The sequence below is a fragment of the Catharus ustulatus genome, chromosome Z, assembly GCF_009819885.2.
Source record: "Catharus ustulatus isolate bCatUst1 chromosome Z, bCatUst1.pri.v2, whole genome shotgun sequence".
NCBI lineage: Eukaryota > Metazoa > Chordata > Aves > Passeriformes > Turdidae > Catharus > Catharus ustulatus.
In genome coordinates, this window is record NC_046262.2 from 28024773 (window position 1) to 28037508 (window position 12736).

Consider the following 12736-nt stretch of genomic DNA (forward strand, 5'->3'; position numbering starts at 1 on the left):
GTGAGAAGGTGAATAGAGAGAAAATTAAAGGAAGGCCTGAATTCAGAAGATGTCTTGCAAATAATTTTGTTCTTACTGTCTAAAGAGGCACCAATTTACCACCTCCTAGGACAGACCAGACATTTGACTTACTGAAGGTAATATCTGAGACTCCAGCTATATACAAGAGGAAATTAAACAAAAATTTTTAACATGCACCCTGTGGCAATGAGATCCAAAGTCAGAGCTCTTCTGCCTGACCTTGCGCACCCCAAAACCCAATGTGCCTTTTTCCTCTTGTGTCTCTTTAGCACCACTCATACATTGTGACATTTCTATACCAAAGTCTAGGCATAGTCATGGTGTTTCTACCATTCCTTTGCATTCATTATTTTTGTTTTGCTTTGCTGTATCTTGTAATGTGGTAATATGCCAGCCTTCCTTTTAAGTGGTATGAAACCTTTTATGACTTAATTAAACTAATATGATACTTTCTCATCTGCTTCCTTTCCACCACTAGGCTTCCTCTTATTTTTAAAATTAAATTCTCCTGATGACAGATGCAAACAAATCACTGCAGTTATTCTACATATCTGAAAAATATGGACAGTTTTAGGCATCTCTATATGAATTTATGCAGCTAGGTCCAAGTTTTAACACTGGACATTGATGACAGGTCTTGCTTTATATCCAGGTGGGTTTCAGTACTCTTACCTGACTCAGCAAAGCATATACTTGTCTCTTTCTCCAAGATGTCACACAAAACAGCCAGATTCATGTGAAGAGCAAAAGGGACAAGGTTTCAATTGCAGTTTTTGCTGATCTTCTTCAGGCCTTAGTTACCCAGTTATTATAGAAAGAAATTAGGCAACCCTCACTAGTGTATGTTCTGAAATGGATGATATCAAGTGAAATTAAATGAGATAAATTAAACTTTCATTCTGCTCTCTCCATCATGCCATTCAGCAAGACAATGGTAGATTGTAGTTGGGCTTGGCTGTTTGTTTTTTGCACTTACCGTTGAGTTACGGGTTTGACAACCAAAATCAACACGTTTATAGACATGTTGAAAACCATAGCTGCACAGGGAACCGGGTTCAAATATTACATGTACTATAATCAAGCTTATGGTGGGGAGGAAGAAAGAGGCCATTGCCAGTGAATTGCACACGAAATAAACGGTTCTTCGCTATTTTGGTATTTAAGCCTATCAGGGGCAAATCTCCGGGGCAAATCCTACTAGACATTTGTGTACCTGCCGCCCCAGTGCTCTGGGCAGGGGATGGGTGTGCTGGCCCGCAGGTGGGCCGGCCGAGCGAGGGGGCCGGGCTCTCCGGTTGCCAGGTGAAGCGCAACGTCTCCGCCTCCCCGCGGTAAGCGCGCAGCCCCGCGGAGTGCACGCAGGCGGCCCGGCTCGGCTCGGCTCGGCTCGGCTCGGCGCGGCACGGCACGGCCCGGCCCGGCCCGAAACGGCTCCGCTCCGCTCCGCGCCGCGCGGCGCGCACCGCCCCAGCCCCCCGACCCCCGCCATGGCGAGGGCGCTCAAGAAGGGATTGTTGTGCCCGAGCGTCGTGAGGAAGAATTGGCTGCTGCTGAGCACGGTGGCCGCCGTGCTGGCGGGTGAGCGCGGGGGCAGGCAGGGAGCGCGGCGCCGCCGCCCCCCGCCCGGCCTTGCCGGCACGGCCTTGGCGGGCTCCAGGGTGGCGCGGCGCCCGACCGGAGTCCGCGGCGGGGCGAGGGGTGCTGCTCGGCCGTAGGGCTGGGCTGGGAGGCGCGGGGCCATGCTAACGATCCGCCCGAAAGGCGGGCATCGCCGCGGAGAGGAGTCCCGCAGTGTCGCGGTGCCGCGGCGGCCGGGCGGGAGCGGGGCTGGGCGCGGAGAGACGCGGCACTCGCAGCCCCGGGCGGTCGGGTCGGCAGCGGGGAGCGCGGGGCCCTCCTGGCCGGGCCGGCCCCTGCGCGCGTCCCGCCGGCCCGTGGCAAAGGTCGGTGATCGGCGGGGTGAGACCGCCCTGTGGAGAGGGCCCCCGGGCGCTGTGAGCCCTCCGTGCTGCGGGTCCGCACGGCAGGCTCTGCAGCCTCGGGTGGGCTCTGCAGCCCCGAGTGGCCGCTGCGGCTCTTGGGGGGGCCGCGGCCCCTGCCTACTGCTGTCTACCAGTGGCAGCCCCGCCGACGGACGCTGCAGGGCCGGAGAGCGGTGGAGGTGGCTTTGTAGAGCTTCTGATGGCCCAAGCGAGAGGTGCGGCTGGAAGTTTGGCAGTGCCGCCCAGCTTTCGGAGGGGTTTTCGGGGGTGAAACGTCTGGCAGTGCCACCCGGCTTTCAGACAGGTTTTCAGGGCCATCATGGTAAGGATAGCAGGATTTCTTCCCTGTACGTCGACAAGTTTCTGAAGGGGAAACGAGTTGAACGCCATCTTACTAAGAATAAGTGGGCAAAGAGGGCGAAGAAAATACATCAAGTTATTTAGATGAAGAGGCTTTTCCATAGAGCGTAATTTTGGCCCTATTTACACACCTTATTTCATTTTCTCCTGGTTATTGTTTGGAGAGCCTTGTTCACATTGTTTTTCCTGTGGAAAAGTGGTGCTAAAAATACTTAACTTGCTGTCTGGGTCTCTTTGAGATGACTTTTCTGTTAATTTGAACTTTGGCTGGACTATGCCTATTTTGGTGCAAATTTGTTTTTATAAGCTGTGATCAGAACTGTGCTTACATATACATGTGTGTTTTCCTCAATGCAATCAGTATTTGAAAGATATTTGGGTTTTTCTCACCTCTTTCAAAGAGGGAAGATTTTTGTGAGTTTTGCATACTAAGTGCTAAGGGCCTTGCTTTGAAAATGTGACTGTACAACCGGAGGAGTGTGTTTCTATGTCTATGTTTGCTTGTGTACAATTGCTTTTTCACATACTTCTGTCAGGGACTCTTCCAGGAGTTGACATACTTACTTCCAATTTACAGAAGTGATTAAGAAATATTCCCCTCTTAGTATCTTCGGTGACTTAGTTAGAATTGAAGAGTGTGATGTGATTCTCCAGGTGCACCATTCTGAAATCAGATTTCTCTGAGAGCCACAAAGTGTGACAGTGCAGGAGCTGTGGGGATAATTGACCCCAATTCCCCTAATACTCAACAGGAATTTCCAGGGAGAGAAAAGGCTCCCAACACCTGCTGTGTCCTTCAACATCTCTGCCTGCTGCACTGTAATTAACAGTCCATAACTCAGGGGAGCTCTATAGTACTGTCAAAGAGAGACTTCATAGTAATTCTGTGAGCCTTGGACCAAATTACCTTTTGCAAGGAATGGTGTGTCTGGAGCATTTCCAGTATTTCTCAAAGGTGAAGTAAGGTACACAAGAAGAACAGTGAAACCCTTGTAAAGATGAAGTTAAACATTGTATTATTGTTTTACTACAGCTTCAGGGAAGTTTGTAAAATACCTAGAGTCCACAAACCCTTCATAATTAAATTTACATATTCAATATTTTTTAATATACCCTAGGAAATTGGTCTGAAGTTTGTTCATCTAGTTAGTTTGGAAGAAGAATGTAGCATTTATGAACTGAAGAGTGGTACCTCATTTTGAAAGAAGAAAATGGGCTTTTCAGAAATGTATGGAAGTAATAAATGCATCAAGCTGTGAAAATATGCTGTGAAAGCTGTCCAGCTGTTATGCAAAGTACCTGATAATCCTATACTGTCATAAGGAATCGGGACTTTTGCTCATTATTGTCTGAGCCATGTTCAGCATCCAACAGAAACATGCTTATCTTTGCTAGTACCCTTACTGAGCTGAAAATTTTTGCTGGTTTTTTGTGTATGTCTCTGAAAAGAGACAGAAACAGACAGAAACCCCCTCAGAACTCCGAACACTTCTTCCTTCAAGAGTAATTATTTTATGCTATATCAAGCATTCAACCCTTTGCCTGTTCTTTCCATTTTCAAAAATACCAGAATTTCTTTCATAGCAGTGTGTGGGGCTGGGGGTATAATTTAAAACCTGAACACGAAATATCTTGTGTGTCGTGTCTTTTGGGTGGAAACACCTGAATGTAACAAAATTTTAGGCACAAGTGGTTATTTTCCCTGCCTTAGAAGAGAGATAACTTTGGGCCACCAAGCTGATGTGAACACATGCAAAACCAGGAGAGCAGCAGCCTCACACAAATACCTGCAAAAGGAGGTGTATCTTGCACCTTTTTGTTATCCTGGCATTACCGAACCCAAAGCAACTGAGCTAACAAAAGTGGTATAAAAGTCAACTTGCTTCAAGTGCTTCTTCAGCCCTTTATATAGAAAGTTACGTTGTTTCCAGATTGTACAATCAGACAAAATAAACCAGAAATATCCCTGAAAATTACTCACCCTGAAACAGATGTCCAAAGGGCAATTGCATACAGAGGCTTTTAAGTCACACTTCGCAGGTTTCTCCTAGAGTATTTCTTTTTGTCATTACTTTGTTGCCAAAAGGTCACTACTGCAATGCAGACAAACCAGTCATGAAAGTAAAAGGCTGATTATGTGTAAGTACTTGTTCATTAGTCCCCATGTCATAGCCTGATAACCTGTAATACTGTACTGTTCTTCGCTTTTTCTTACCATGGATATTAAAGTGTAGGTAATTTGTGTATATATGGTCCAAAGCACTGAGTTGCTGTAGCATGCTATACTAGAGCCAAGATAATTTTGCATTCTCAGAAATTGTACACAAAGAAGTTGCAGTTTTACATATACATATATATTTGTGTCTGGAAAAGATTATTCTGAGCAATTCAGTTCACCTAAATTTGCAGGTTACAAGTACTTTTAATTTTAATCACTGAATGGGGTGTCTGTCACTTCCTGAACAGATTCAGGACTTCAGGTACCTCTGACCCTGTCTGTGACTTGGCATTGGGATTTTCTCAACAGCAATGTGTGGGACATTGTTCAGGTATTCATGTGGAAATGTGAGAAATGCAATATTGAGATTGATAAAGAAGGAGGAAGATAATGATACAGGAGACTGTGAATGGCAGATGTCCTTTCTTCAGCCCTTTGTTCAGCAGGAGTGTGCTAGTGCAGTCTCAGTGTGAGGCAGCGATAAACACTTTTGTGCTCTGCTGTTAGCTTCCTCCATCCTTCTTCTCTTCAGGTATGTACGTAGTGCTTAGGCTGTACACCTTAGACACCTCGAAAAGGAGCCTTGGTGCTGTCCTAGGAGCCGGGCTGAGCGGCGCCAGGGCGGCGGGAGCTGTCCGAGGTGGCTTGGGGAGAGCCGGGGCCGGGCGGCCGGAGAACGCGAAAGAACTCGAGCAGCAGCAAGCGGTGATGTAAAGCAGGGATGGAGTGATAGAGAGTGCGGGATTCAGGTGCTGAGGTTGGAGCATGCCTAAATACCTGACTCTTCTACCTCTGAAGTGAATTTATTCAGTCTCCGCAGGATCAGATGCTCTGCTTGTGCGGTTCTGTTGAAAGATTCAGGCTTGCATCAGACCTCCTTTTCCCCGCCTTTGAGAGTGAGATTAAAAAAATGCATAGTTCCTGTTGTAACACCAGCACTACAGAAACTTTTAGTGTTGTGACTGTAGTGATGTGCCAGGATTTGATAAGTGCAGTCGCCACTGAATCTTCTGTTTTGTGTTTTATTATATCCCCCTAGCAGTTTATATGCCTTTATTTTCTATAATATTAATGGAAGTTATTATTTTATGTTATAATATTAAGTAGCAATGTCTCACTCTAAGAAGATTTGTTTCTAGACATGTCAGGTGCATTCACACCTGCTAAATAAAAGGCTATGCTCCCTCTGTAATCAGACACGAGGGCACTTGACATCTGGTTTTATAGCAGTAGTTATGCATTACTGGAAGCCCACCAGTGCATTCTTACAAGAATGAATGTCTCAAAGGATGAAGAAAACAATGGAACAATTAGTAACCTATCACTCTGTTGATGGCCTTTCCTTATGCAGAAGACCACCTGAATCCAGCAAGCTCACCATATTCCTGAGTTTCTTTTGCAAATGTAGACTGCAGCCTCTAAACCCCAAAGACCTATAAAGCCTTTCTGAAAGTAAGTTTCTTCTGTCTTCAGCAATTGCAATTTAAATAGCAAAAACCCATTCTTGATATGAAGTAAGGTATTGTCATTTTCCATTTCTCCCTCCTTGTACCCTTACCAAAAAGTGGCCTATTAGCTTAATTTAGGCTGTCTTTAATACCATTTCTTGCTTGTACAATACAGTGGTAAGATTCCAAACAATGAAGCAGATTTATAGTCTCTTGAAATACACCAGCAAAACTAGCAGGAAAGAAGTTCAGAGGAATATAATAAAACAAAAGAATTATTGCTTTGTTTCTGACAAGTATAGTAGTCAGCCAAGCGTTCAATTCCTTTCTTGAATTCTGAAGCATAGCATTTTATTAATTTGGAATTTATAAAAACTGAAGACTAGATATTTCAAGTCAACTGTGGTAGCATGGAAATTGAAAGGAATACTGTTTTCTTCTTGCTGTGCCTCAGAACAGCCTAGATGATACTTGTGACTTCTTATGCCTCTCTGGACAGTGATTATTCTTATAACTGTGTTTCTCTGTAGCACTTGCCAACAGTTTGATATAGGTTGGGATCTTTTCAGAAATGTATGAAACACAGCAATTGTGAGAAAATGTCTGATTTTAATTTTAACAATGAAAAGTAAAATGCAGAATTACAAATAATTTCATCTGAGAGTTCCACATACTGAGGATCAAAAATGGTCTAAGCCAGGAAGTCAGCCAGTGGAAGAATTCAAAGGTAATTGAAGTTAAGTGTAATGACTCTTTTGGTCTTGAGGTGTTTTGAAGCAAAGAAAACCCACCTTTTATTTCTTCTTCTGGCATGTAAGATTCTCCTGTTCTATTATTTGTTATAACACAGTCTCTGGGTTTCACTTTATGTGAGTGAAGTGAAACTATGACTAGAGTTGAATTTTTATATCTTTGGAAAGAGTGAGCCTAATGTCAATTTACACTCTGCAAAATCCCCAAACTACCAAAGTATACCAGTATTATTTTTACATTTGAAGCAAGAACACCAGTGCTAGTATCAGCAAAGTATTTACTGTGTCCAATTTCACAATTTATTTAAGGGAAGATACAACAGTGTAATTGCTGTATTAGCATTTTTTTTTTCTTTTATATTTACATTTTAGAAATAAAGACACTTTCATCTTATATACCCCATTAAGAAAAGATAATGTTCTGGTTGAGACTACTCATGAACAACAGTTGTGCTGTTTGGAAATTACTTTTTTTTTTTCCCCACAAATGCCCCATAGGATTTGTACAAGGCATTTGTACTTACAGTCCCACAACATTATCTTGTGCAGTGAGAACACATCTGTATAACATCTGATGATCAGGGCTGTATTGGAGTTAGCATTTTGAATGTCATGGTCCTTTTATGCTTTTGGAATGGCAAACAACCTGGCCTTGCTTATTCTGAGCTAATTTTCTGGGTCATATATCTGATTTCTCAATGTTCTGATGTGTTCCTTACTTTCAGAATAACAGTGTTTCTGCATGGTACTATCTGTCTATCTTTAGTGTCCACTAAATTGCCTTTACAGCTGCTTATCTTACGCACAATCATTCCATTGCTCTTTCAGCAAGGGGAGAGCTAGAACAGAATGTCCTGTTTACTGTCCTTCTCTCTCATCAAAGAAGCAATAACAGTGGTCAGAATCTGGCAGATATTTCCAGTTACTAGCCTTTCACCTTTCTTATACTACTGCCAACCATTTAGTTTCTTGTGTGTTTTAGAGGTATTAAATGAAGATGCATTTTTTCTAATATTCTCTGCTGAGCTAATATTTACCGGGCTATCCATCTTATACAGTTTTGGGATAGTAAGCAAAGATTATGGAAAGAGAATAGAAGATCAGTGGACTTCTACAAGGAAGGGTGAAAAATTAGGGGGGTTTTTGTGTGTCTGTGTGTGTGTGGCGTTGTAATGGTGCCAATGGTGCTGTAGTGTGTTAGACATATAGGCAAAACATTAGATGCTAAAACTAGGGAACATGAATTACTGAAACGACTGAGAAAAGGCGTCTAAACAAAAGCACTGCTTTATAAAATGTGGTGCATTTGGTGACATTATGGAAGCAGTAAGACCTAAACATGCCTGGATGACTGCATAATTAAAGCAGGCTTACACATCATAGATGGATGAGATGAAGGAGAAGGGTAATGGTTTTAGAACTGATATCTGAAAGGTGTCATAAGGAAGGTCTGCAAAAGAAGAAAGACAAGTTACTGTTGTCAGGTTACCTTTCAATTTTATTGTAAAACACAGGAATATAAGATAAAAGAATATGCCTTGAGTTATCATATCTAACCTCTGCTGCTTCAGGTTACACCATTGTAGATAAAATTCTGTTACATATCATGCTCCATCTTAAATCTGGATAGGCTATTTGATGCTGTATATCCTCCTAGGAAGCTGTATTCTTCAATATGGTGGTTGAAAGCCTTACAATTTCCACTATAAATGTATTCAGTTTCACTGTGCATCCAATAATTAAAATATTGCTCCATTTTCTGTATTTCTACCTCACTCATCCCTGGTGGACAAACTAATCTTTCATCTCCTTTCAAAAGGTAGGCTCTTCATTCTTTTAATTACCCTGTAGTCCTCCATTGTGTCTGTTCGACACTGGATTCACTTTTTGTGAAACCTCAGTTTCACACAGTATTTTGCAACAGAACAGGTGCTTTCACCAGGACACACCCAAATTCATGAAGAAATGTAGGTTGCGTAGTTGCTGGGAAAGAATTGTCATTTTCCCCAGATGGTTTAATTTATGACATAACCTTGTTTATAAAAGAAATAAATTTGTTATCTTAAGGTTGTAAGCACAGAACTTCACAAACATAGTAAATCAACCAGTTGGTTGAAAAAGTGTGAAAAAAAATCTCTTGTAAAATTTAGTTTATTTTTACAGTGATAGATTCTATACAAGAGTTCTAGCTATATGAAGCACAGTTGTAAGGTTTTTCTTGCAGTATATTTTTTTCTTGGTTTTCTCTGAAAGAAGTTGCATCTGCACATGGGAAATATTTGGAAGATATGTACAAGTGGAATTCATCAACAGTCTGTTTGAATAAAGGAGAAGAAAGCAGAGTCCAATAGGAGACATTGTTAAATCATCAAACTGGTTAGCTCTCTGCATGTTTGGAGGGAGTACTGGTTCAGATTCAGTACAACTGTGGTCACATAGTCACAGGAAAATAGCCATTTTTATAGCCATAGAATATTTCAGTTTTCCTGGGTGAGTGAACTAACTGCCCTTGGTTTGATTAAGGGTGAGGCGTGCCTTGTGCAGGGCTGCATAGCAGAGAGGCTGCTCTGTGTTAGTGGTGACTGCTACAGGCAGTTATTATTATATTATTAGACCTGTTCCAGGCTCCTGCAGCATGGAAAGTAGCAGGAGTTATGTGAGTTTGCTGCTTGTGGTAGCCTTCAAACCTACTGTGAGTAAAGAAAGTATTCCCACACTGGAGAAGCTGATTTTTTCCCCTCTGGCCAGCGCTCCACCTTGCCTTCATTCCTGAAGGTCCATCACAGAGAGTCACTGTCTACCTGAACTTTTCTCACTCTGCAGTCAGATGACAATGTGTTTCCTCGTATGAAGGAATTTACAACCACTGCACCCTCAACAGGATAATCAGAAGGCATCAGGAAGAGCAAGCACATATTCTCTTACACATTGCTACTAGAGATTCTAAATATAAGCCAAGACTTGATATGGGAACTTTCTTTTGGAAGATTTCTGAGAGAACTTTTCTTCACATGTCTTTGTAAGAAAGCTGGTAGTCTGGCTAACACATGCAACCAGAGAGTTAAGATTAGTTGCCATGTAATTATACCCCTGAAACTGTATACCTTAGTGGTTTTCTAAGAATCTTCTTTTTTCAATCAACATCAGTATGTTTATTGGAAGATACATTGTCAAGTAGAGTGTAAAACAGTAAAAAGTGTGACACTAGAAAGTATTAAAAAATGATGCAAAAACAGCTGAAATAATATGTTTATAAGCATTAGTAATACAGTAATTTCACGACTATAAGGCGCAACCTTTTGACTAAAATTTTCCCCGGAACCCGGAAGTGTGCCTTATAGTCCAGTGCGCCTTATCTGACGGACAAAGTTCAAAAAAATTTGCCTACCCGGAAGTGAGAGCTGCGAGCTATGGGGGGAGCCAGCAGGGCCATGGCTGCCAGGTGGAGGCGAGGTAGAGTGGCGGCGGGCACGCCCCGGCCCTGTACAGGCGGAGCTGCCCCTCCAGAGGCACACCCTGGCCCCGTGGAGGCGGAGCCGCCCCTCCAGAGGCATAGCCAGGCCCCGTGGAGGCGGAGCCGCCCCTCCAGAGGCACGCCCTGGCCCCATGGAGGCGGAGCTGCCCCTTCAGAGGCACACCCTGGCCCCGTGGAGGCGAAGCCGCCCCTCCAGAGGCGCCCCCCAGCCCCGTGGAGGCGGGATGGCCCCTACACAGGCACCCCCCGGCCCCGGTGAGGTGGCACGGAGGGGTGGTGGCCATGCCCCGGCCCCGCCGGATACAGGCAGGCCTGGGAGCCTACGGCACCGCCCCTGCTGGGTACAGGTGGGCCCAGGGGCCAATGGCTGCCGGGTTGAGGCAGGGTCTCGACCAGCAACCATGCGGAGGGAGCTGGGGGCAGAGCCTTGCTGCAAAAAAAAAGTACGCCCTATAGGCCGGTGCGCCTTATCTGATCTACGAAGTTGTGAATTTTGTGACTCCCGGGGGGTGCACCTTATAGTCCGGTGTGCCTTATGGTCGTGAAATTTCTGTACTCTCTTTTAGTGTTCTATAGTTGGCACTATATTTCTTTGCACTGAAACAGATGGTGATAAGAGAAACTCTATGGAGAGAGTATACAAAATTGATTTATAAAATATTACTAACGGACTGAGAATGTATCACACTGAAAAATTGTTTCCTGCCTGTGCTGCAAGTTGACATGTTATATTGAATATTTTGTGTTGATTTTTGAAACCAAGTCAGTGAACTTTGTTTGCTAGCCTTTTCAGTTCCATGAATCATCTGATGTGAAGTTAATCCAGTTAAAACTCACCAAAATGATAGAAGTAATTGTGTTTTAGTCTGTCACGTGTGTGTAGCATATAATGTGAGATTGTGAAGAGCTTAATCACTTAGTTAATAGCACAATAGATATTAAATAATACCAGGTTTACACAATGTAATATTTTTTTTCTTTTTTCAATACTGTGTCAAAGCAAAATTCCTGTATTTTCCACAATGTCTATCAGCATCAGTCAGGGTCACTAGCTCTGCTTCAGTGAAAAGGAATTTCCATATTATGAAATTTTAAGGTAACAGGAAAAATAAATACCACAGCTTTTTTTTCCAGAGCACTACATGTACTGCAGAACAGATCATTTTACAAAATACATTATTGGTTCTACAAAAATATATACTGGAATCCTTTTCTCATTGTCTTTATGGTTCATTCTTAAGGATCATTCACATAATGAAGTCAGTGGGAGGTGAAGGTGATAGGCTGCTTCTTCAGTGTCATGCACACTGATGAAGAACTCCCTGTCAATTAAAACTGCGTCCCAAACCAGTGTTCTCATCCATGAGTGTATATAACGTGTATATAACCTGTTAGGTAACATCTTTTTCTGTTTTATATTTTCTATCAGTGAGAAATAGAAGCTGGCATGTGGACTTTGGTTATCTGTTTCTAAATTGTGAGTTGTTCTACCTGTAAAGGTAAAGAAAGTAAAGGGGCATGCTATCATGCCATCTTCTTATCACGGATGTAATCAGGTTCTGAAGAGCAGCTTACCCACAATGGTAATGATGTAAAGCAAATAAGTACTGAATGCATCTACTGAACAGATTCAAATACTCAGGATTCAAATTCAAAATCTATGTTTTGTTGACCACACATAATAATAAAAAAAAGGCTTCAGGGTTTAGCTATCACTTCCTAAAATAGTAAATGGTCTCCATGATGGGTTGCTTAGGGGGCTGCTGAATGGCCAGCACGTTTTTATAAGTTTACAATAGCTGTAGGACAATCTATGACTCACCCCATGTATACTAGTATAAGTAAACCCAGAGACGATGCAATTTTTTTGAACAGAGTGTGTGGAGGTTTTTTTAACTATTTCCAAATCTGTGTCATGAACTGCAGCAAGGTACTTGAAGAAAAATGTAGTAGCCCTATAATCGTTCTCACATCAAGAATTTAGACAACATTTCAGAAGGAACAACAATGTGCAGAGACACTCCAGATGAAGATCAAATGTAATAAATTACTGTTCACCAGATACCCAGATGTCACAGAAGTAATTTCGCAGATAGACAGAACCTCAACATGATGGTCTCTCAAGACACATTTTACCTTATTTCTATGGTGGACTCACTGAACATATATACACAGCCCAGCTGATTCTGCCAGCTTAGTACAAACAGACATCATCTCCTAGATCCTGTAAAGCCTTAGGCTTGCGTAGGTGTGGTAGATCTAGTGCTACATACAGCATGTGCTGTACTATGCATAGTTACAAGGATGTATTTTCCTTTTAAAATTAAGTTAAAGATATGGGATTGTACAGTTGATTCCATCATCATTCTTCACATCTGCCCAATATTGTAGAAATCTGGAGCTTAAGTAATCTTTAGCTGTAAGTAAAAGATTGCTCTTATGGTAAAAATCATAACATAACTTAGCCATGTGGACAAGAA

General features: G+C 42.7%; 1 protein-coding gene across 3 annotated transcripts in view; it reads left to right on the forward strand.

Moving 5' to 3' along the window:
- The first annotated feature begins 1283 nt into the window (after window positions 1-1283).
- The window catches only part of SLC1A1 (solute carrier family 1 member 1), a 54637-nt gene continuing 43184 nt past the window's right edge, over window positions 1284-12736 (forward strand). The window contains exon 1 of one of the 3 annotated variants that reach the window (XM_033085899.1): window positions 1284-1352. Coding sequence is in view for 2 of the 3 variants with exons in the window: in XM_033085897.2 (XP_032941788.1) it covers window positions 1509-1599 (91 nt within the window). In the remaining variant the exon portion in view is untranslated. Of the gene's footprint in view, window positions 1353-1457; window positions 1600-12736 lie in introns of those variants that run through there. The other 2 variants (XM_033085897.2, XM_033085898.1) reach the window with 2 other exon arrangements.